This window comes from Bactrocera neohumeralis, chromosome 6 (genome assembly GCF_024586455.1).
Source record: "Bactrocera neohumeralis isolate Rockhampton chromosome 6, APGP_CSIRO_Bneo_wtdbg2-racon-allhic-juicebox.fasta_v2, whole genome shotgun sequence".
NCBI lineage: Eukaryota > Metazoa > Arthropoda > Insecta > Diptera > Tephritidae > Bactrocera > Bactrocera neohumeralis.
In genome coordinates, this window is record NC_065923.1 from 47,033,212 (window position 1) to 47,058,701 (window position 25,490).

The 25,490-nt window shown below is 38.7% G+C and overlaps 5 protein-coding genes across 11 annotated transcripts in view; 1 reads left to right on the plus strand and 4 right to left on the minus strand.

Moving 5' to 3' along the window:
• Positions 1-25,490, plus strand: part of LOC126762568 (regulating synaptic membrane exocytosis protein 2) — a 421,139-nt gene that overhangs the window by 129,479 nt on the left and 266,170 nt on the right. The window lies entirely within an intron of this gene.
• Positions 1,204-15,243, minus strand: LOC126762596 (lysosomal aspartic protease-like). Of its 2 annotated transcripts, none has more exons than XM_050479467.1 (2): positions 15,191-15,243; positions 1,204-2,330 (listed from the first exon to the last, which is right to left on the minus strand). In XM_050479467.1, exon 2 carries the CDS (start codon positions 2,324-2,326, stop codon positions 1,205-1,207), a length of 1,122 nt encoding a protein of 373 aa, XP_050335424.1. In that variant the 5' UTR covers positions 2,327-2,330; positions 15,191-15,243; the 3' UTR covers position 1,204. The 2 variants fall into 2 exon arrangements, with proteins under 2 accessions (XP_050335424.1, XP_050335422.1); XM_050479465.1 differs by lacking the exon at positions 15,191-15,243 and adding an exon at positions 2,426-2,464.
• On the minus strand, positions 5,804-6,981 carry LOC126762599 (lysosomal aspartic protease-like). The gene has a single exon (XM_050479470.1). It carries the CDS (start codon positions 6,979-6,981, stop codon positions 5,860-5,862), a length of 1,122 nt encoding a protein of 373 aa, XP_050335427.1. The 3' UTR covers positions 5,804-5,859.
• Positions 13,907-15,243, minus strand: LOC126762597 (lysosomal aspartic protease-like). Its single transcript, XM_050479468.1, has 2 exons — positions 15,191-15,243; positions 13,907-15,094 (listed from the first exon to the last, which is right to left on the minus strand). Exon 2 carries the CDS (start codon positions 15,088-15,090, stop codon positions 13,969-13,971), a length of 1,122 nt encoding a protein of 373 aa, XP_050335425.1. The 5' UTR covers positions 15,091-15,094; positions 15,191-15,243; the 3' UTR covers positions 13,907-13,968.
• Positions 21,922-23,165, minus strand: LOC126762598 (lysosomal aspartic protease-like). The gene is made up of 2 exons (XM_050479469.1): positions 23,144-23,165; positions 21,922-23,047 (listed from the first exon to the last, which is right to left on the minus strand). Exon 2 carries the CDS (start codon positions 23,041-23,043, stop codon positions 21,922-21,924), a length of 1,122 nt encoding a protein of 373 aa, XP_050335426.1. The 5' UTR covers positions 23,044-23,047; positions 23,144-23,165.

Consider the following 25,490-nt stretch of genomic DNA (forward strand, 5'->3'; position numbering starts at 1 on the left):
TAAAAAGTTTGATCTCTTGTTGACATTTCGTAAAAAATTTAAGACAATTGGATAACTACATTCGATGTTATCGATCAAAAAGTGACAGCAGCTTTTGGTCATCGGTCGTAAAATGCATTTTGAACAAAGAGCAAATATTAAATTTTGTTTTAAACTTGTGAAAACGTTTACTGAAACATTTTAAATGATGATCAGTGCCTATTAATGCTGTGTTTTACCTTGGTGTTATGAAGCGTCTTTTGTCACGCATTCGTCGTGCTCGACCACAATACCGTGAGAGATCGAATAAAGCTCAGCAGCCGAATTTTTACTTAAGTTATGCTCGAGGAGACTCGTCAAGTTGGGATATTAACTTTCAGACAAAAGAACTCATCTACAGTTCTTGTTGGGGAAAATGTGCAGTACATTTTGAAGAAATTAAAAAAAATATACATATTTTTTTTTCAAGAACATAGTGCTTAAACCACCTTAACTGTATTACAAAATTTACTAATTCCAATAGAATTATATGTATTTCACGGACCTCAACCATCAGGTCTACGAAATTCTTTGAGCCAGAAGCCAGAAGCCAAAACCAATTATTTCAGTTCAAAAAAACAAAAGAAGGAATAATATGATGACCTAATATAACATGAGAACCTTTTTATTGACAGTTTAAAATTTCCTACAGGTACAGGAAATGTTTGAATGACTTTTAGTCTCTGCGTGGGTAATCGCGTCTAAATTTTAATTTCCAAACTTTGAATGCCGTGCAATATCCAGCTGTGTTATTAAATGATAAAATGCAAATAAACCGATTTAGAATAATTCCTGTTTTCGTTTTTTTTTTTGTAAATTTAATTCCTCAACGATTGCTGCAAATGAAACAGTAATTGTCTTCTATGTGGGAAGAGATCCAAATAGCGGTATGAAATATCAAACTGGCACCTAGTTGATTTGGTTTTGAAAACTCTCTGAAATAGAAGCGCGATTCGTAAGCAGAGATTATATACCTCTTTCGAATTTAAAATCTGAATTGTAAAGGACACTTCAAGCAACCATAGCAGCAATGACAAAGTAATGTTTAGCACACCATATCCACATCGGATAACCCTTGACTTAACCGTAATTCAAAACTCAACCTTTTTTTACATAAAAACTTTTTTATATACTAAAAAATTTCGTCTCTTATATTAATCAACTTCGTTTATTGTATATAAAGAGCTTAAGCGACTGGGGCGAAACCTATACGGCTGTTGCCCATATCGAATTCGGTGTAGTAAAGACCAATGAAGATATCACCCAAGATCCAGAAGTCAGTACCCATGTAGCTAACAGCCGGAGAGCATTGTCCCTCAGATTCGATAACATATTGCGAGGCTGGGACGGTGAAGGTGGTACCGCCAATGACGAATTCCATATCGGGAAGGCTGCTGACGCTTGAGCAATCAATATAGCCATCACCATCGGGATCGACGACGTTCATGTATGCTACATAACCGTAGTATGGAGCCACAATGAGAGAGGTGCCAGTATCGGCGATGGCTTGGCAACCGGAACTGCACAAGACCTGACTGCCAATGCTACCGCTGTCCACAGCGAATTGCCAATAGCCTTCCTCAGATACGGGCACATAGGTGAGACTACCTTGGTAGAGGCTGGAATCGGAACCACCCAAAATCATTTCACCACCCTGAGATGAGGTGCCAGCACGAGCCAAATAGAAGGAGAATAGGTTCTGGCTGATCAAACCCTGAGTCCACATGTTGTAGAATGGTGGCACCACGTCGTCATTAGAAATTTGTTGGAAGGCCATACCCATAAGACCATCGAAATTGGAGTAAAGGAAGCTGGTACCGGGTTCTTGCATAGCTTCAGCGAACACTTGGTTTTGAATGGTGAGTCCAGCTACTCTGACGGTATCTTGGGACAGGAAACCAGACAAACTACCGGAACCGTATTCGATGGAGAAGCTTTCGCCATTGGCAACATAGGTGCTGGAAGCGCTGGAATTATATTTGTTGTGGGCCTGGCAGGCGGCATTGCTGGTGGGGCAGGTGGCTGATGGCACCCACAAGTTTGAGGAACCAGAATCGAACAATACCAAGAATTCCTGTGCTGGTGTACCGATGGTGATCTTGCCGTAGTATGCCAAGTTCAAGCTGTTATCCAATTGCTCGGTGGCGCGGGGAGCGGGAACGTGGTATTTACTGCGCAAGTAAGCCGTTTCGGTTTTCACGGTTTGGTGTGTCCTACGGTAGTTGGGGTTCTTGTAGATGGGCACGCGCACCATGTTGGCCGAAGCCAAGGCGGCGCAAATGGTGAAGAATACGAAGAACTTGAACATTTTGCTGTTGGAAGAAAAGTAATGTTAAGAAAAATCTTTTAGAATATCCAGGGTTTGTGGTTCTGAAATAGAAATTTTCAATTGTTTTAGCGTTCTTACCGTTAGCTTTTTTAATGTCGTGTAACACCAAACGATGGTATACAACTGTGCCATAAATTTTGCAGCTCATCGTTTTTATAGCCGAATCAGTCTGTGATAACGGTATACCTGCCAGCTATCAGTTCGCCTGCCATCGTTTATAATTAATTAGGAACAACAAATAGTTTTGTCTTCAAGATAGATCTACATGAGATAATACATTTTTTCTTATCAAATATTTTCAAAGTTTTTTTAATTTCATGACTTTTACTTTTTAACTGTTCAATGACCTAATCGCTTTGAAATGGAAATGCCCTGATAGTAGCTTAGCTAGTTACAACCAGTACGTTCTGGAAGTGGAATAGTGCGTAATATAAGATTCATTGTAAAAAAGTATGAAATTAGCGGTGGAAATCATAAAAGTTATCTAAATCGATTTTTTTAGTTTCAAGTCGATAGTTTTTGAGTTAAAAAGGGTAGACATTCAGTTCAATCAGCTTCATCAGTCTATTTTAAGCGCGTTCTTCTCGAAATGAATTTGCTGCCGTGTTAACTCGAAGACAAGTTATTCGACCCTCATAACATTTTTTTCTGCTTGTGCTGCATATAATTCTGCTATTGGGGCAAAAAAGAGTAAGACATTTTAATTTAAATTTCGCGTAAAATCCCTATCATAGAAACATTTTTTCAAGCTGGTTTTGACTGTCAGTGTTATCTGTGCCAAATTGCGAATTAATAATAATATCTTGGAACGCATACCTTTGTACAATCCCAGGTGATACGTGTTTAATAAAGTCCACAGACTGTTCTTCGGTAGCTCTTTGAGCGCCTATAAAGGCTTTACCATTATCGCTCGTTATCTTCTTTTGGAAAGCCGCGTCGTCCGACAAAACGAGCAAATGCCGGAAGAAAAGTCTCCTTTGTCAGATTAGTGTAAAATTCGGGGTGCATGGCTTTTGTCGTAAAACAGCCAAAGACAGCTACATAGTCTTTCATCAGAGTTGGAGACCTTAACATGGACGCTTTTATCGGAAAAGATCCAGCACATCGACACCTGTGATGAAGAAAGGCAGAGCGATATTACTGCGTATAATACCATAATCTGTATTCGCATCTTCTGCTTCTGCATAGTGTAGATTTTGCGTATGAAAATGCACTTCTTTATTTGGAGATTAAGTCGGGAGTTTTAAATTGCTGGCGGACCATGTGTTGCATGAGGCGATGTTCGGCGTGAAGCATTATTATGTGGATATAACTTATCAATAAAGTGGCAAGTTGAGACTTTTCTGGTATAATGATGGGATGGCGTTCGTTATTCGTTTGGCTTGAATTAGCAAGCCAAAGAACACCTTCGTATCCAGGAATGGGCTTAGAACTAAGGGGGACTCCCTTTATCAATAGGATTTGATTATATGCGTTAAGAGCGTACTGTGCTTTTTGTGAATATGAAGGTTTGGGAAAACGATGAAAATCGTTTAAGGATGTCGGCATTATCCAGTATTGTGTTCAAAGTGTTGATTTTTGGAATTTCTGGGGTCGATTATGTAGTGCATGGGAGATTGTGACCAATAATCAAGAGACTATATTAACCATTGGGTGGCATTATGAGAAATATCGTTCAGATGTTTGCGAAGTGGGACCATTTTTCTAAGCGAAGAGGTTTCACTTATTCGTTCCAGTCGGTTCCGTCCAGCAATAGTTCCTATATGAAGATTTTCGCTTGTATAATAATTGGCGAAAGCCATCCTGCGAGATTGAAAATTTTCGCCATCGGGGAAAAAACCTGTCTCTTTGTAATGGCGGATAATGCGGATAGACTCAGTCGTGTATGAAAATTGTTCCGATATCGCAAATACTTGTGTCCAACAAATTTTCGTTTGTTATGTTTCTTAATATATTTGGGTGATTTGCCGTAATTTTTTTAAGAGAAGCCCTGCGGTGTTGAGGGCATTTATTACTTGTGATAAAGACTCTCGTGCTTGTGAAAGACTGCAACTGTCAGACAGAATATCGTCTACTTACGGCTGTGTTTTTAACACCTTTGAATTCGCGTAGTGGACTACTTGACTCGTTGAAAATCTTGTTCGTCGTTATGTACCACTATGTGTCGATACATTTTTTCAACGTCCCCATTGAATATGTATTTGAATATACGCCAACTTGATACCAGAAGCATTCAATCTGGTGGGAGTGTGGGTTCCGTAAAAATCATTTAATTTAGGTATTCCCGCGCTAGGGGGTTTTGAGGCATTGAAGACAATTCTTACTTTTGTTGTTTTATTGTCTGGCTTGCCTACCGTATGATGTGGCAGATAAAAGGAGTAGTATTTGCAGTTGATGATTTTTCCCTGGGCTTACTTTCTCCATGTGAGCTTACCTTTTTAAGTAAGTTTCTTTCCATACTTTGAAACTGCTGTATCACAGAGGTGAGAGAGTGACCCAAAGCAAGTGTGTTAGGAAATTGTTACTTAAGTGGTCATACCAACATTTTCTGATCTAATAGTTGTGGCTTTGTAAAAGTCCTCACCATACTGATCTTCAGCGGTTGCAATTGATTTACGGGTGGTAGTTCTTCGAACAAATTTACCTAACCACACGAAAACACAAGAGTCAACAGATTATGATTAAATAAGCATTTGATGGGATTCATATACCATAGAAATATTTCTAACGATTGCCTCGAACATGGTAAAACAATCAATGACATATATTAGGTTGGAAAGTATATCCCTTACGCCTTTTTGTCTTTTGAATTTCGCGAACTATGTATAAAGCGCTACAGAGCTCGTATCTGGCAATACTATACATCTTTGAAAGGTCTTGATGCAACCTACAAAACGACGCATGATTAGTTTGGATATTGCGTTCAACAGTTATAGACGTGTAAACATGGAGTTCACTAACGCCGAAAATCGCGCTGTTTTAAAGTTCTAATCCGTTAAAGACAAATCCACTAGAGGGGGTATTATGAAGTTGCCGTCTAGATGGAAACAGATTATCGAACGAAACGGCGCATATCTGAACTAAGTCCGATCACTGTAACACTTTTTATAAAACATTGAATAAAGAGCAAAAAAGCGGAAGGGAGATATTTGACAACCTAATATCATCACCAATTTAACATTACTGTACATTATTGGGTTGACTGTCCTACAGTAGCATTCATTTAACTCTTGAGAGGTTGAATATTTAAGTGAACCTTTTCCAGTCAATATCAATATCATTCGTTTTCACTTTTGCTCTGTGAAGGTTAGTGCTTTGCATTTGAAATCCCTAAGTTGTACTGTTGGTTTCGAACTTCCCATTCTCATATTCTTTTTGTAAGAGAAGTAAATTGCTTTGTCACAAAGTATTCTAAAACTACTTCCCGATATCATATAGTATAAACAACTCTTTTCTCCTACAAATAATTTCATCTCAATTTATTCAACAAACATTATATCGGTCGACAATACTTAGGCGACTGGAGCGAAACCAATACGGCTGTTGCCCATATCGAATTCGGTGTAGTAAAGACCAATGAAGATATCACCCAAGATCCAGAAGTCAGTACCCATGTAGCTAACAGCCGGAGAGCATTGTCCCTCAGATTCGATAACGTATTGCGAGGCTGGGACGGTGAAGGTGGTACCGCCAATGACGAATTCCATATCGGGAAGGCTGCTGACGCTTGAGCAATCAATATAGCCATCACCATCGGGATCGACGACGTTCATGTATGCTACATAACCGTAGTATGGAGCCACAATGAGAGAGGTGCCAGTATCGGCGATGGCTTGGCAACCGGAACTGCACAAGACCTGACTGCCAATGCTACCGCTGTCCACAGCGAATTGCCAATAGCCTTCCTCAGATACGGGCACATAGGTGAGACTACCTTGGTAGAGGCTGGAATCGGAACCACCCAAAATCATTTCACCACCCTGAGATGAGGTGCCAGCACGAGCCAAATAGAAGGAGAATAGGTTCTGGCTGATCAAACCCTGAGTCCACATGTTGTAGAATGGTGGCACCACGTCGTCATTAGAAATTTGTTGGAAAGCCATACCCATTAAACCATCGAAATTGGAGTAAAGGAAGCTGGTACCGGGTTCTTGCATAGCTTCAGCGAACACTTGGTTTTGAATGGTGAGTCCAGCTACTCTGACGGTATCTTGGGACAGGAAACCAGACAAACTACCGGAACCGTATTCGATGGAGAAGCTTTCGCCATTGGCAACATAGGTGCTGGAAGCGCTGGAATTATATTTGTTGTGGGCCTGGCAGGCTGCATTGCTGGTGGGGCAAGTGGCTGATGGCACCCACAAGTTTGAGGAACCAGAATCGAAGAGTACCAAGAATTCCTGTGCTGGTGTACCGATGGTGATCTTGCCGTAGTATGCCAAGTTCAAGCTGTTATCCAATTGCTCGGTGGCACGGAGACTGGGAACATGGTATTTACTGCGCAAGTAAGCAGTTTCGGTTTTCACCGTTTCGTGTGTCCTACGGTAGTTGGGGTTCTTGTAGATGGGCACGCGCACCATGTTGGCCGAGGCCAAGGCGGCACAAATGGTGAAGAATACGAAGAACTTGAACATTTTGCTGTTGGAAAGAAAGGTTAAGAGTAAAATATTTTAGAATTTCAAGTTGCAGAGGTTATGAAATAGAAATTTTGCAATTGTTTTAGCGTTCTTACCGTTAGCTTTTTCTTAGTGTCGTATAGCACTAGCAGTGGCATACAACTGTGTCATAAATTTTGCAGCTCGTCCCTTATATACTCCATTTCTGTAACCTATCTTTCTCTGATAATCTCTCGACGCTAATTAAACAAGTGCTCTAATATTTGAAGATTGGCGATAACTTCACTTTTTTCAATCAAAATTTATTTGATTGTTTTATATAGTATATGCACTTAGTAGTTAGTATTCTTAAAAAAAGCTTGGAATTATTTGGGAGTTTCTTGAGCGCACTTGGAATGCTTTTGACAGGCCTCGCTACTTCATATTACACATTTCTGTCAATCTCATATGTATACATACTTCTTGGTCAGAAGGAATATGAACTTCAGGAAGGTTAGTTTTGACTCATGGTTGTCTATATTTAATTTGGAATAGTGATCAGTTCCCGAACAAAACTAGTGTGCCCTTACATGATTTCTAGAGACTTGAAATGTCATTTTTCAGACGAAACCAAAAAAATATAGTGTAATATGGGTATTAAGTATATGAAGAATTTACTAGAAAAAGGTAATAAAATTGTATTTTCAAAGGAGCTGGCCAAATATTCCAGAGACTTTGCGTCTATCGTCATTATTACTCGTTTTGTGATTGGTGGAATAGTTTGTTTTATATTACTTACTCGCACCAGCCTGTCTGGTGATATGTAGTATATACGTATGTGACATTTATGACCCTCGCCTGTTTAACATATAAACATAATCTGACAGTTGTACATAAGTATGTATGGGCATAAGAGGGTAGATAACATTCAATAACAACGAAATAACAACAATATCAATCAATAATAACCACAACTAGTATATATGACGTCGCCGTTATTTAGCTGGAAAGTACGATTGCGTCGTTTAATTGAAGATTATCGAAAAATTAGCATTAAGGTTCAGATAGTGCGGTCTCGAGGCACTTCAAAAATACAGACACATTTTTGTTTTTTGTCTAGTGAAGTTTGTTGACAGTGAAACTGAAAGTGAATTGATGAATATTGATAACGATAAACGACCTTTACTAACACTCTACATTTGGTTCGTACCGTTTTGAAGTATCAAGTATTGCCTATAAATTGTGTATTAGAAAGCTCCAAAAATTCATATGTGAGAAAGTTTCAAGATTTTTTAAACACGACTATGATATAACAAATAATCCTTGGTTTTCTCTATGTTACTAGTAAATTTATAAATACTTCTGTTGTTGGTTTTTTCTGTCTGAGGGCGTGTAAAATGCCTTTCGCATCATCAGTGCTGTCGTCACAGCAACGGCATGTGCTACTTGCAGGTCACTAAAAACCCCGCCTCTACCAAATTAGTATTACTTCAGGGTGATGTCTCATTTATCTCATTGACAGATTTACATCAGCGCACTCGCGTTCAGGTCCCGCTTTTTGCTCCGTAGCAATATTGCTGCGAATTTCTTGATAATCCCCCAGTTTGCTTCGCTCTCCAGCACGACGCTGATTAAATTGTCAGCGTTTATTGGGCCAACCAAGTCTTCTACGGCGGTGCGTTCTCGTTGCCAGCGCACACATTCAATTCAATTTCTTACGTTGCGTCGAGTCGAATTTGTTTGGCTGGTTCCGGGATATTAGCATTGGAATCAGGTCAATCGGATGTAAACTTTTTATAAGAAAATATGTGCCAACAAAGTTTATCGAAAACTTACTTGATATATTGTACAATGTGAATGAAAGCGTTAATAATGTCAAATCATTTATGATTAGGTGATATTCTTAGTAAAGTATTCTTCCAACTTATTACTATTAAATAAATTAATTACAGATATCTTTGCTCTGGACTAAATTTTTTCAACTTTCAATATGCAACTTTGCTGTGTTGTGCAAATATGGTTAGCGATATCTGGGATTTCACGCCTTTATTTGCAATATCTCCTCCTGTTTGTTTGTGTTTTTTTTTTGGGTTGATTACCAGTCAATTGAAAATCTAAAGGAACTTCCCGTCGAAACGAGTTTTGTAGCAGGTTTTTAAAAATTCGGAAATAGACACCAGTTTATAACGCATTCACACTTGTTTTTATGCTTCGAACCCATACTCCAACAGCTAACACTCGATTTGTCCTACCGGAAAGGTCAAGTGGTGTGTGCAGATCTTTTGTAAGCATACTTTAGTAGTTCAGATATCACTTATTCAACCTCTATCGTTATCACAAATGAATTTGGTAGGGTCATCCTCATATATAGTAATGCTGCTCTTGGCACTTTTAGGAATCCCAATAAATGCCAGAAGGACATGTTTCTCATTCGATTCTCTTCATTCTCGTGCTCTAAAGAAATGTTTGAACAAAAATGTCTTCAAATATGGCGTAGTTATTTTTAAAAAGTTCTAGTGTTCCAGTTGATTGAAACTATATAAAATTAATAAGCATACTGCTCCTACAAGCATGTCCCTATTAAATACAAGTACATGAAGACATTCTAGACTGTCTGGGTCTATATAACTTTAATAACATTTGCATCTAGATAATTTTCCGTGTCAGGTGGCTAACTAAAAATTACGTCCATAAGATAAGACCAAGCAAGTTATTTCCAGTTTTATCAGGATTTCTAATACAAACACACTTTTAATGACGCAGCAATTTTATTTCCATATCAAGCATTTGAAACTAATTCATAAATATTTGACAGAAAATTCCACATTATAATAATAACGGGTGATCCAAATAGAGGTAATTTTTTCAATAGCTTTTTTGACAGATCAGATTTGTATTTTTTTGTTCGGTATTGTTGGGCTTTTCATCATGGGAAGACTTACGTCTGAAGAGCGTTTACAATTCGTTACACTTTACCAGGTTGTTCAATAAGTTTTGTCGTTTGATAAAGAAGACACAATTTGATGCTTCAAAACACACTTTATTATTCAGTATAATATCCTGAACATTAATACACTTTCTGAAGTGAGTATCCGGAAGGTCTGCAAAATACGCTTCAACAGCCGTTAGGACCGCTTCATTTGATGAAAACAAATGAAAGTCGCTGGGGCCAACTCTGGTGAATACGATGGATGCTCCAACAATTCGAGCTTAAACGAAATCCCTCTCGCATCCCAAAAAACTGATGCCATAACCTTCTCGGCCGATTTCCGGCCACGAACTCATTTCGAAGCTGAACAATCAGGCTCACACCACTCCTTATCTTCTTGTTTTGATACGGGATTATGATGCTGGACCCAAGTCTCCATCTTAGTGATGAATCGACGCACAAAATCCACTTAATCAGTTTTAAAACGTTCCAAATGTTGGTGAGAATGTCGCATTCGAATGTTTTTTTTTTTTTTTTTTTTTTTTTGTTTTTTTTTGATAGTAGGAGGAAGCATCGAAAGCCGGAGTGCGGGACTTTAATCCGCTAAACCTAACCTACCCCACCTCATATCTCTCCCACGGGACCACTGGACAAAGTATGACTTCATGGGAGAGAAGAAGACGTTTAAGTCTCCTCTATTGCACGGACTGACTGACGCCTTATCTGTTCTAAATGTCTCAATTTTGTCATAATTTGATTTGCCGCTTCGCTGACAGCATTCCACTTTACAGAGGACTCGCACATAAGTGCTGTCAAATTTTCCACCGTGATACTACCACCAAGGGTGGTTTTCAGCTTTTCCCTTATACTAGAAAACCGAGGGCAATAAAAGAACACGTGTTCAGAGTCTTCTATACACTCTGTACACGTCGGACAGTATTGACTAAAGTCATGACGATATTTAAATAGGTAGCTTCTGAAGCAACCATGCCCGCTGAGTATTTGGGTAAGGTGGAAATCCAGGTCTCCATGTTGTCTACCTATCCACAAATGTATGTCCGAAATCAGTCGGTAGGTCCACCGTCCTTTGCATGAAGTTTGCCACCGTTGCTACCACATTTTCAATGCTTTGATCTCTGGTGTTATGCGCTTTTTGGACGTCCTGTACGTGGATCGTCTTCAAGGCTTGTGTGACTGCACGATATTCAATTTTTTCGATTGTAAAAAAATACTGTGACACGGCGACACTACATCGCGTGTAGACAAAGAATGAATTGACAGATTGAAATGAAACTTCACGTACGTTTATATGAAGAGTGTACCAACAAAACAAAAAAAAATTTGGGCTAGTAGCAACGCCATCTCTTATCGAACGACAAAACTTGTTGAACAACCTGGTATTACGAAAACTCTCGTTCCTTATGGAATGGGTTTCGTGCGCTTCATTAAACTTATGGTCAAACACCATCATACATCTTAAGACTCAGCATTCATTATTGCATAATATTCGAACGAATGGACCAATGTTCTTTCGAATGATAACGAACATTCACCATTAAATTTGAAGTTTCTGTTTTTTTCTTATTTTTCTGTAAACAAGTAATGGATCACCCTTTATTTAAACAATGGTAGCGTTTTGTATTGAGTATAATTAACTGTGGTTTATAACTTAATATTATGCAGTATACATACATATGTATACAGGTATGTACATAATGTTATGTTTATCAATCTTTGAGGCCTAGGATAGTCAGATAGTCAGTCAGACTTAATTCGGTTATATATTTGTCTGCCTTTCTGCCCGCCAAGCCGTCTGCTTGAAACTGTTCAAATATTATACAATGGGCGTGGTACCGCCGTAGATAAAATTTCATATCTCTCAAATTTCTCAAAGTATTCAAGTTGGAAATTACCACTTCCTTATTCCAATATAGTTGTTATTATTGATCTTAAGGGGATCTTAATTAGTATATAATTGTTAAGTAGGATCTAAACTGTCAAACCTAAGTACTAAGTGATAAATCATATAAGAATTACTGAGTTTCTCCACGACACCTAGGTTGCTGTATAATATTTTTTAATCTAAGTGTAGTGGACTTTTGGAGGCCGGTATATCCATCATGTGTCGGCTAAAGAAAGATATTGACTGATTTTATTTATTTTCGATATGTACCGAATGTTATGGTATTTTGAGAGTGTGGGAATAATAAATAAAAAGCAGCGAAATTACAACAAAATATTGTTGGTTGCTTGGTGTAGCGTGGTTCACTCTATCTCAAACGCATTGTTTATAACCCTACAGCTAAGTTGAGTTAACGTTGTGCAGATCAAGTCATATGGGTTTATAAGGCTTGAAATGCCCAATGAGTAGATCGTTACATAAGTTATTTACCTCCGATATTTGCTATTACGAAACAGCAAACAAAAACTCATGAACAACAACAATGTTGCTCACTAGCACATGCAGCGAATGAAAGTTAAGATACAAGTATAACAGGCGGTTAATTGATAGATTCTGCTTGGCAAAGCGTAATAATCAAGAAAGCTGATAATAATACTTTTGTTCACTTAATGATTGTTTGTAATATCTAAAAAAAATCAACAAAGAGTTATACCTAGATATATATAAATGATCAGGATTACGAGACCAGTTTGAAGCTGGAACTCCTGCATAAGAGCCATTGCCTCAAAATGAGGTTTACGACTCCACGTGATCTACTGGCTCCACACAAGTGTCATCCATCCGATACCAACAAATGGAACGGTGGTATGGTAAATGGTATTATTGAAAGAGTGCCGTCCTAAACTACTAGAACTGGTCAAATGGGCCAGCTTGCTGGGAAGTACGGACCTTATGACAACAACGTCTACAAAATTCTGGAGCTTATCCACAACATCTGACTCATACATATACATCTACAAATCTACATCCACAAATGAAGTATGAGGCAATGGTAATGTCATATGATATCATACTCGCCTTTGTTAATGAACATTGGCAATTCGACCGAGAGAAGAAATTAAGCACAACATTTTCATTTCACAGCGAAAAGCGGAATTATTATGTAGTCATACACACACAGCCGAAATTGTGGGCATAACAGAAGGTAGCAAGTCGATTACTGCTCAAATCAGCAAGTTCATAAACCTTTTAGTGGATAGCTAAGCATCTTATCCATATATCAATAGCCAGTACTAAGTCTAATTGCGTTTGTTTAGAGTTTTAGAAGGTAACTCGGTGAATATCATCTGTGTACCCAGTCAAATAGGAACAGAAGGAAAAAAATGTAGAAACACAATTCGCTTAAGCTGTCCAGACCATTTAGCTCCTTGAAGGGTGGTTTGAAGCAAAGGACCCTAGAATAACACCTCAGACCTAGAATATAAGCAACACAGACCATACAACAAAGTTATTTTTGAGTAGTAAGAATTAGTGGTGGGTAGACCAAACAACTACCACTTCTAGGCAAAAACTGACATAGTATCACTGTAGGGATCGTCATAGCGAACCTGCTCTTTGTTTACCACCCGATCAATGCCCCCTTTCCAATTCTCCATTCACGAATTGGTTGGTTTAGACCCTGACTTCAACCTCATATTAATAAATAAAACTTAATAATTTCCTATCATCTCGTTAACGTCTTCTTTATATATCCAATATATTAAATAACGCCATCAATAGCTTTAAATAATATCTAGAGCATTTAAGGTAGCTCCAGCCGCTTCCGCTATATTGTTTGAAAATTCTTTATTATATATAATATTTTCCTAAAACAAAATGTTTTCCTTTTAGTTGCTAAAATAAGAAAGATTCGTCTGGGTAATTAAATTTAACTAAAAATCTCGGTTGCACGGGGATCTTTAGAACATGTATAGAAGCAAAGTTCTTGATATATATTCAGTGAAAAAAAAACTAGAGACCTCTGTATCGTGCAGAAGTTGGCGGTCTATCGACAAAGGCTATGCATTTTCGAATTATTTGAAGTAGGAGTAAATCACAAAGCCATGCTAAAACTACTATAGTACAAACAACTCTTTTCTCATACAAATAATTTCATTTCAATTTATTCAACAAACATTATATCGGTCGACAATACTTAGGCGACTGGAGCGAAACCAATGCGGCTATTGCCCATATCGAATTCGGTGTAGTAAAGACCAATGAAGATATCACCCAAGATCCAGAAGTCAGTACCCATGTAGCTAACAGCCGGAGAGCATTGTCCCTCAGATTCGATAACGTATTGCGAGGCTGGGACGGTGAAGGTGGTACCGCCAATGACGAATTCCATATCGGGAAGGCTGCTGACGCTTGAGCAATCAATATAGCCATCACCATCGGGATCGACGACGTTCATGTATGCTACATAACCGTAGTATGGAGCCACAATGAGAGAGGTGCCAGTATCGGCGATGGCTTGGCAACCGGAACTGCACAAGACCTGACTGCCAATGCTACCGCTGTCCACAGCGAATTGCCAATAGCCTTCCTCAGATACGGGCACATAGGTGAGACTACCTTGGTAGAGGCTGGAATCGGAACCACCCAAAATCATTTCACCACCCTGAGATGAGGTGCCAGCACGAGCCAAATAGAAGGAGAATAAGTTCTGGCTGATCAAACCCTGAGTCCACATGTTGTAGAATGGTGGCACCACGTCGTCATTAGAAATTTGTTGGAAAGCCATACCCATTAAACCATCGAAATTGGAGTAAAGGAAGCTGGTACCGGGTTCTTGCATAGCTTCAGCGAACACTTGGTTTTGAATGGTGAGTCCAGCTACTCTGACGGTATCTTGGGACAGGAAACCAGACAAACTACCGGAACCGTATTCGATGGAGAAGCTTTCGCCATTGGCAACATAGGTGCTGGAAGCGCTGGAATTATATTTGTTGTGGGCCTGGCAGGCGGCATTGCTGGTGGGGCAGGTGGCTGATGGCACCCACAAGTTTGAGGAACCAGAATCGAAGAGTACCAAGAATTCCTGTGCTGGTGTACCGATGGTGATCTTGCCGTAGTATGCCAAGTTCAAGCTGTTATCCAATTGCTCGGTGGCACGGAGACTGGGAACATGGTATTTACTGCGCAAGTAAGCTGTTTCGGTTTTCACGGTTTGGTGTGTCCTACGGTAGTTGGGGTTCTTGTAGATGGGCACGCGCACCATGTTGGCCGAGGCCAAGGCGGCGCAAATGGTGAAGAATACGAAGAACTTGAACATTTTGCTGTTGGAAGAAAAGTAATGTTAAGAAAAATATTTTAGAGTATCCAAGGTTTGTGGTTCTGAAATAGAAATTTTTCAATTGTTAGAGCGTTCTTACCGTTAGCTTTTTTTAATGTCGTGTAACACCAAACGATGGTATACAACTGTGCCATAAATTTTGCAGCTCATCGTTTTTATAGCCGAATCAGTCTGTGATGACGGTATACCTGCCAGCTATCAGTTCGCCTGCCATCGCTCATAATTAATTAGGAGCAACAAATAGCTTTGCCTTCACGATAGATCTACATGAGATAATACAATTTTTTTATAAAATATTTTGAAAGTTTTTTTAGTTTCATGACTTTTACAATTTAACTGTTCAATAACCTAATCGCTATGAAATTGAAATGACCTGATAGTAGCTTATCTAGTACAGCGAGTATGTTCTGGATGTGGAATAATGCAAAATAAAAGATTGACTGTAAAAAAACAATAAAATTAGCGGTAGATATCATAAATTGTTATCTGAATCGATTTTTTTATTTTTTCATATTTCATATTACATACTAAATTTTCAAATCGATATTTTTGAGGTAAAATGGTAAACGCGTATTTCTCGAAACATCATTTTTCAAATTCGCTGCAGAAGATCGCACGTGAACCACCATATGCAGTTTTTTCTGAGACATAGAAGAACTCCTGTGTTTGAACTTATAAATTAGCAAACCGCTTAGTAGCCAATAAAAATTTGCACAGACATTTAATTTCCATTCCTGCCAGTTCGGTGAGATGTCTGAATGCATGCGCTCCCAAGTGTTTAAGCCTTGACCTCCCAAACGCGGAACAGTAAAGAAGGAAGTGTTGCGTTGTTTCCACCTAATCTTCTTCCATACAGCTTCTGCCCAGTATTGGCCAAACTTCCGCGAAACACAGCTATTCAGTAGTAGAACAGAAGAAGCTCACGGTCCCTATCCTCCGACGGTTTCTTCTCACCCCCAACTCCCTCGCCGGTATATGGGTAGAGAAAGAGACGCCAGAGTTCGGTGTGGTGACTAAGTGTTATGGTTGGGGTGGACCTTAGTACACCACACAGGCTGATGAGTGCAGCCCATTTAACGCTCTTGAGTTTCTTTGTAAGTGTGGCCTTTTCTAGAGTCCTCCACCACATAAAGACTACATAAAACATAATGGGCTTGACTATGGTGGCGTAGAACCACAGGACCACTTTCAGTGAGCGACCCCACTTTTGTAATCGATGCCCGTTTTCCTCCCTCTTCGATACTATCCAGGATGACTCTAAGATATTTCACTGTATCCGCTGATTGTAGACGGATGTCTCCCATTTGCGGCAGTGGTGCCACCGGGATTTTGCATCTTCTCGATTTTATTTGGGTAGATGGCGAGACCGTTTACAACTGCCCAATTAGTTACGACGCTGTGATACCTCTGCGTCAATCCATGAGCTGCACTGAGAAACTTTCCTTTGACCAAGCGCTACATCGTCTACATAGACAATCCGGAAGCTAAGTTTTTTAAGCAGGTCGTTTACGACCAGGATTCATAAAAAGTAGAGAGAATTCCACCATGTGGGCTTCGCCTATACACATTTCGTCGAGCAAGTGCGTTTCCCCATTCCGTTTCAATCACTCTGTCGCACCGAAGACAGAAAATTAAGTATTTGAGGTTTGATTCAACCACAAGACCGTTCAGAACAATTACGGCTGATTCCGGCAGAACGTTATTGAAAGCTCCCTCTATATCAAGGGAGGTCTCAACAGCGAATTGCCTAACCCTAATGGCTTCCTCAAGCCATGGCACGATAGTATGCAGGGCAATATCCACAGACTTGCCTATACAAGAAGCATGTTGTGCTTCTGATAAAGGGTTTCTCGGATTGCGCCTCCTTATAAACAAGTCTATAAACCTCACCATAGTTTTTGGAAAGAGAGAGGAAAGGCTGATGGACCTCAAGTTCGTGGCCGTAACATGGGACCTTCAGGATTAACGTGACACTGACTCGCCTCCAGGCCCGGGATGTAATTCAGTCTTAAACATTTCCTACAGATAGAAGCCAACCAGTTGCATGACACCTTAACAGCCTGTTGCAGCTGGGCTGGTATGATACCATCCCGTCCTGGGGACTTGAAATGTTTTAAAGAAGGTCGAAAAAGGCCGCACAATAGTCTTGCGGCACACTGAGAGATATCCCCCTAGAGAACGTGTTGCTCGGGAAGTGAGCATCCTAAGTGTATCCTCACTGCTCAGGGTCCACTGTTCATTTGCGTCCTTAAGATAACCCGGGGAGACGCGGTATTTGCGAAAATACGCCTGAATGTAGAGGACTCATGGCAGTTCTCCACTTTTTGGCGGAAACTTTTTCATGAAATCCTCTCTGCCTTCCTTAATTCGGACTTGTATATTGAAAGTTCGGTTTTATACAACTTTTATAAGATCATGCCCCAAATATAAAATGTATATAATTGATGGAAACGATTGAAGAAGAACAAGGTTACAAATAGTGCATTAAAAAGATAACTGAATTAACATTTGAATTATTTTTTGTTTTTGTAATCCCAAATACAGAAGAAAGAGGCGAGAAAACTGTTTGGTTTTGGCATTTCTCTCAATGAATGATGAAACGCCTAAAAGTCGAAAGACTTTACCTATGCACCCGAAAACACAAGACTGAACTGGCTATGGTCGTAGTAACGATTTTCTGGAACATGGAAAAACAATGAAAGAAAATAATTACTATACATTATTCGGTTGATTGTTTCACCGTAACATTCATTTATTTATTGAAACTTTGAATATTTAAGTGAACCTTTCCGATTCAATATCAATATCAGTCATTCTCACTTTTGCTCGGTGAAGGTAAGTGCTTTGAAGCCGTAACCTAACTCGTTTAGATAATGAGGAAACAAATTGCGAATAACCGGTCCAGTTTCATAGGCCTAACGGTCACTACTAAACCGTCTAAGGCAACAACTGGTATTGTAAATACTTAACTTTTTAATACGGTCACAACAGGTTCTGTTATATTATTCTTAAAAGTCTTTTAATTTGTACCATTCCCTTATACAGCGAAGTTCTCGTTTTCAATTGCAAGGGGCATCCACACAGTATTTCTCGCAGTTATTTAATTAATTACCAGGAGAATCACCTTTTGCCAGTTGTATGCATAGAAGGGAAGCTCTTGATAATATGAGAAACTAAAGAATTGGAGGCAACCTCAGGCTCTGCTATCAAGTGTCAAATGCTGGGAAAGCTATTGGAGTTATATGGTTACGAATTGAGAGTTTTAATTGTTTTGTTCGGAGTTTTTGCAAACACTATACTGAACTATAACTTCTTTGAAGTTCTAACTGAAGTCATACAACAATCGAACTCAGTAAGTTTTTTTTCGAACTTTCTAACCTTTAGCAGGAAGAATAAATTGCTACGCCACAAATTATTCCAAAACTACTTCCCAAAACCATATAGTACAAACAACTTTCTTCTCATTCAAATAATTTCATCTCAATTTATTCAACAAGCAATTTTCCAATTTTTCTCGGTCGACAATACTTAGGCAACTGGAGCGAAACCAATGCGGCTATTGCCCATATCGAATTCGGTGTAGTAAAGATCAATGAAGATATCACACAAGATCCAGAAGTCAGTACCCATGTAGCTAATAGCAGGTCCCTCAGATTCGATAACATATTGCGAGGCTGGAACGGTGGAGGTCGTACCGCCAATGACAAATATCCAAAATTCTATTAAAGTACATGAAATCTTATCGTCATTATTATTCGTTTTGTGATTGGTGGAATAGTTTGTTTTATATTACTTACTCGCACCGACCTGTCTGGTGATATATAGTATATATATATGTGACTTTTATGACCCTCGCCTTTTTAACATAGTATAAACATAATCTAACAGGTGTACATAAGTATGTATGGACATAAGAAGGTAGATAGCATTCTATAACTAGAAAATAACAACAAAATTAATAAATAATAAACACAACTAGTATATATGACGTCGTCGTTATTTAGCTGGAAGGTACGATTGCGTCGTTTAATTGAAAATTATCGAAAAATTAGCATTAAGATTCAGATAATGCGGTCTCGAGGCACTTCAAAAGTACAGACACATTTCTTTTGATCTAGTGAAGTTTGTTGACAGTGAAATTGAAAGTGAATTGATGAATATTGATAACGATAAACGACCTTTAATAACACTCTACATTTGGTTCGTTGCGTCTTTGATGTATCAAGTATTGTCTATAAATTGTGTAAAAGAAAGCTCCAAAAAGTCATATGAGAGTAAGTTTCAAGATTTTTTAAACACTACTATGATATAATAAATATTTCTTTGTTTTCTCTATGTTACTAGTAAAATTATAAATACTTCTGTTGTTGATTTTTTTCCGGGTGGGATGGGATTTAAAGAAACCCTTGAACTGAAAAAAAGTAAATATAACTAATAACTAAATACGACAGAGACTTTCCTAAAAGGCGTTGTACGAACTATTATGGTGAGCGTGGCATGTTTAAGTGAAATCTTACATATACAAAAACTTTACACGATTTAAAAATTGTCCAAATGGAACCAAAACTAATCAGATACTGAACATGTGGGCCTCAGTTCCTATTGTGAAGTTTTTATCGAAAATATTGGTCAATAATATAATATTAAAATATTATAGAAATTAGGAAAGAATGCTTTTCTGAGAATTGTATGCCTGCTTTTCGAACGTAGTTTGAATATTAGTCACTTTGAGGAATACTCTTAAAAGTTCATTCCTTTATACTTATGTGACAAACAAATAGTTTATTTTGCATACGTCTGCCTACTATACATAAAGACATTCTAGACTGTCTGGGTCTATATAACTTTAATAACATCAGCATCTAGATAATTTTGTATGTAAGGTGGCTAACTAAAAATTACGTCTTCTGTGTTAAATTTCAGCAGAGAACTTACATACAACGAAATGTTATTAGTGTGGTTTTCTCTCGCTCTCGCTTACTGACTCCTACAGCTAAGATCCTGAGTTAACCTTGTGCAGATCCAGTCAAACGGTTTTATAAAATGGCTTTAAATGCCTAATGAGTGGATCGTTACATTAGTACTCTCTACTCTCTACTACATTTTCTGTTACAAGATAACCAACAAAAACTCATTAACACTAACACATGCAGCGAGTGAAATAATCCAGAAAGCTGATAATAATGCTTTCCTTCATTTAACGATTCTTTGTAATACCTAAACAAATCGATATAGATAAAGTGTTATATATATACATATACAAATGATAAGAATTACGAGATCAGTTCGAATCTGGATCTCCTGCAGAAGAGTCATTGTCTCAAAGTGGGGTTTATTATGAAAACTAAATCAACAAAGGCTTTGGAGCTTATGCTTGACATCCCGTCTATACGACTTATGATTTCAGATCAGATTTCGCGTCACTACGGCCATGATATCAATCCCTACCTTGTAAATGAATTTGATTAAATTGGCAATGCGACTGAGAAAAGGTATTAAATACAAGATTTTCATTCCCAGTAGAAAAAATTACCCAATGGTTCTGTGAGCAACACCTCCAACGACGAAATCTACATATCCATTGACGGATCAAAGGGTGAAATAGGAACAGGAGCGGAATTCTTCTGTAGTAATCCATACACAGCCGAAATTGTTGGTATAGCAGAAGGTGCCAAGTTAGCTACTGCTCTAATCAGCGAGTTCATAATCTTCTAGTGGATAGCTAAGGCTGTCCGTAGTAAAACTGGCTATACTAAGGCTCATTACGTTGGATTATGCATACACACAATAACTACAGTTTCAGCAGGTAACTTGGCGAATATATCTGGGAATCCAGTCAAATAGAACAGAAGGAAGAGAAAAAGTACAAACACAATTTCCTTAAGCTGCCCAGAACATTCAAATTTTTCAAAAGTGGTTTCAAGCAAAGGCGCCTGGGCTAACACCTCAGACCTGAAACATATACTTCTAGGCAAAAAGGAACTTAGTAACACTGTAGGGGTCATCATAGCGAATTGACCCTTAAGATCCCACCTTCAGATAATAAGAAAAGTGTATTCGGAAGAATTCAGAGCATGCGCGGTAGGTGATGTGACTCAGCCTTCAGACGAATGAGACGATATATATTTCATGGCTCCCAATGTGACAAGACATTTGGCACTTGGGGGGAAAAAAGCACGTCTTTTACCAAATAAACAAAGTTACTGTATAAGGCGTAATTTTGCCACCACCCGGTCAATACTCCCTTCACAATTTTTAATTCACGAATTGGTTGGTTTACTTCATATATCTATATTAATGATATTAATGATTGACTGGTTAACGTCCTCCTCATATAATCAATATATTAAATACAGCCATAAATAGCTTTAAATAATATCTAAATAATTTACTGTTGGGACAGTCCGAGCCGTTTCCGCTATATTGTTCCTAAATTCTTTATGTATTATCAAAGGTTCGTCTGGGTAATTAAAACTACCTCAAATTTGTTTGCACGGGGTTTCATAGAACATTTCTCACAGATCTAAGTAATCCCTTGGCCAGAATCATATATATATAGAGAAGCAAAGTTCTTGATATTCAGTGATAACCAAATAATCCTATTATACCTGTATACCACACTCAAGTTTAGCTGTCGGTTTCGACCTTTACAATCTTTGCGGTAGGAGTAAATTACAAACGCTGTGATCATGCTACCAGAAACTATTCAAAAACTACTTCCCGATACCATGTAGTACAAACAACTCTTTTCTCATACAAATAATTTCATTTCAATTTATTAAACAAACAATTTTTCTCGGTCGAAAATACCTAAGCGACTGGAGCGAAACCAATGCGGCTATTGCCCATATCGAATTCGGTGTAGTAAAGACCAATGAAGATATCACCCAAGATCCAGAAGTCAGTACCCATGTAGCTAACAGCCGGAGAGCATTGTCCCTCAGATTCGATAACGTATTGCGAGGCTGGGACGGTGAAGGTGGTACCGCCAATGACGAATTCCATATCGGGAAGGCTGCTGACGCTTGAGCAATCAATATAGCCATCACCATCGGGATCGACGACGTTCATGTATGCTACATAACCGTAATATGGAGCCACAATGAGAGAGGTGCCAGTATCGGCGATGGCTTGGCAACCGGAACTGCACAAGACCTGACTGCCAATGCTACCGCTGTCCACAGCGAATTGCCAATAGCCTTCCTCAGATACGGGCACATAGGTGAGACTACCTTGGTAGAGGCTGGAATCGGAACCACCCAAAATCATTTCACCACCCTGAGATGAGGTGCCAGCACGAGCCAAATAGAAGGAGAATAGGTTCTGGCTGATCAAACCCTGAGTCCACATGTTGTAGAATGGTGGCACCACGTCGTCATTAGAAATTTGTTGGAAAGCCATACCCATTAAACCATCGAAATTGGAGTAAAGGAAGCTGGTACCGGGTTCTTGCATAGCTTCAGCGAACACTTGGTTTTGAATGGTGAGTCCAGCTACTCTGACGGTATCTTGGGACAGGAAACCAGACAAACTACCGGAACCGTATTCGATGGAGAAGCTTTCGCCATTGGCAACATAGGTGCTGGAAGCGCTGGAATTATATTTGTTGTGGGCCTGGCAGGCGGCATTGCTGGTGGGGCAGGTGGCTGATGGCACCCACAAGTTTGAGGAACCAGAATCGAAGAGTACCAAGAATTCCTGTGCTGGTGTACCGATGGTGATCTTGCCGTAGTATGCCAAGTTCAAGCTGTTATCCAATTGCTCGGTGGCGCGGGGAGTGGGAACATGGTATTTACTGCGCAAGTAAGCAGTTTCGGTTTTCACGGTTTCGTGTGTCCTACGGTAGTTGGGGTTCTTGTAGATGGGCACGCGCACCATGTTGGCCGAGGCCAAGGCGGCGCAAATGGTGAAGAATACGAAGAACTTGAACATTTTGCTGTTGGAAGAAAAGGAATGTTAAGAAAAATCTTTTAGAATTTCAAGTTGCTGAGCTTATGAAATAGAAATTTTGCAATTGTTTTAGCATTCTTACCGTTAGCTTTTTCTTAGTGTCGTATAGCACTAGCAGTGGCATACAACTGTGTCATAAATTTTGCAGCTCGTCCCTTATATACTCCATTTCTGTATCCTATCTTTCTCTGATAATCTCTCGACGCTAATTAAACAAGTGCTCTAATATTTGAGATTAGCGGTGACTGCACTTTTTAACTGGAAATTATTTCGAGTGTTTTAATAATATACGTTTGAGCTTGCGCTGTGTTGTTAAAAATAGAAAGATTGCAATTATTTGGAACTTTTTTGGCGACACTTGAGGGTCTCTTGAAAGGCTTCATTCCTTCATATTGCGCATTTCGCAATTGATTACCGTGAAAAGTTTGTTAGTTTTTGGATCGTTTCAGAATTTTAAAATGCACATTTTCAGAGAATATCAGAAGGGATATAAAACTATATGAAAAGTTGACCGAAAAATCGTAATTTGGACATATTTTGGAATGTGGTTGCCAACCATTGAAGAGACTCAAAGTATGTATTACATAATGTATGCTAAATGTTAGTAATTTGGAGAACTATTCCAGAAAACATGCTCCTATATTATGATATAAAATCTTATCACCATTAGTTGCAATGTGTGAATGGTGAAGAATCTTATTTATATTACTTTCTCGCACCTGCTTGGTGAAGGCATATACTAGTATGTATGACTTTTATAACTCTCGCTTCAAACTTCAGATTCCGTTATTTTTTAGTTTCATCTTAGCACTCACTCTTTCCCACCTGAAAGCTCTAGTGGCTTGTGTAGATCTTGTATAAATTATTTGCGGTCATTGATTATGGGAATTTGTCTTGCCTTTCCAGCGTCTAACTACAATTACTTCTAATGATAGATCCAGCCTAAGTCGGAGCTATCGAGCACGCTTAAGATGCAGTCGTAGTTATTGCAGTTTTGCTTTTTTTAGCTTCGTAGTTGCGCGGTGTTTCTGTATATGTGCGTTTAAGGTGTTTGTTCTAAAGCTCTTGTTCTAACGACTGGGATAACCCAGCGCACGCAACAGAAAACATTATACATACAGCTCTGTTATACTATGTTATCTAGCTTAACAGCTATGTTGACTTATATTCATGCGTTAATTATTACGATATCACTTTGTCCACACCTCGGTGGTGGAGAGAGACATGTGTACCATTCGATTTCCCTCTTTTCTACAATCTACGTAAGTCAAAGGTTTCCAAAAAAAATAACTTCAGAGCACCACGACTACAAATTACTCTCGAGTGAGCCACGGAGAGCCCGACGACTCCAGTTCAAGCCAACTTCCTTGCTGTGATAACTTTGCGTATTGTTTTCAAAATATGTTATGTTTGTGGTGAGTGTTGTTTGTTGGGAATCAAGTCAGTTATGACAGGAATGTTTGTAAAAAAAACCAGACTCCAGAATGAGGTTTCTTAAAATATTGCATAATCGTGTTCAATAAGTTGTTGTGTCCAAGACGTTTAAAACCATATAAAAAGTTTAAGTATAGCAATCTAAGGTAACGCCGCTATGGGCGCGCCGCTATGAAGAATATACTTGTACAGAAATACATCGAACTACTTTCATATGTACAGTTTAGGCGGCTTTCAAATAAACAATCATATCTTTTACTCATTGAATTGGCAGTTCCTTAGCTTAATAACATTAGTCTGAAAGCAATTCTGTCTGGCAGGTGGCTAATTAAAAGGACAGGTATTCTGATAAGACCAAGCTATATATCGTATCTCCAGTTTTATCGTATTAATGATGTAGCAATTTTATTTTCATATCAAAGTGGTTTCGAATGCATCAATATTTACCACGACAAATCTACAGATTGAGAGTATTTAGACTATGGTATCATTTCGCTCTATGCACAACTAAGTTGTGCTTAATATAATTGTGGTTTACAACGCAGAACTAATATATTATTATATGATAATAAGTGCTAGGCATATCAAAATGGTTAGAATGACTACGCGAATTTAGTATGTCTACTTCTCCGTCCAACCGTCCGTCAATCCATCCGTTTGAATTTGGTCAGCTATTATCTAATGTATGTAATTCGTATAAATTGGAAAGGCAACTGGTATCCGGCTACACCCGAATTTAGCACTTCCTTATTTCTTTAATACTATTATTACTAATTAATGAATTGTGAACTGTTTACCTAGATAGTTAATGCACGAGCATAAGTACGTAGAGATTCACGTATAATGATAACAAAGTTACGTATACATTTATCTAGGTAACATATGTGTATATATACGTGTACATGTTTAAATAGTAGTATGCTTTTTTTTTTTTTTAAGTAGGAGGAAGCGGAACTTTAATCCGCTAAACCTAACCTACTCCCAACTCCAGACTC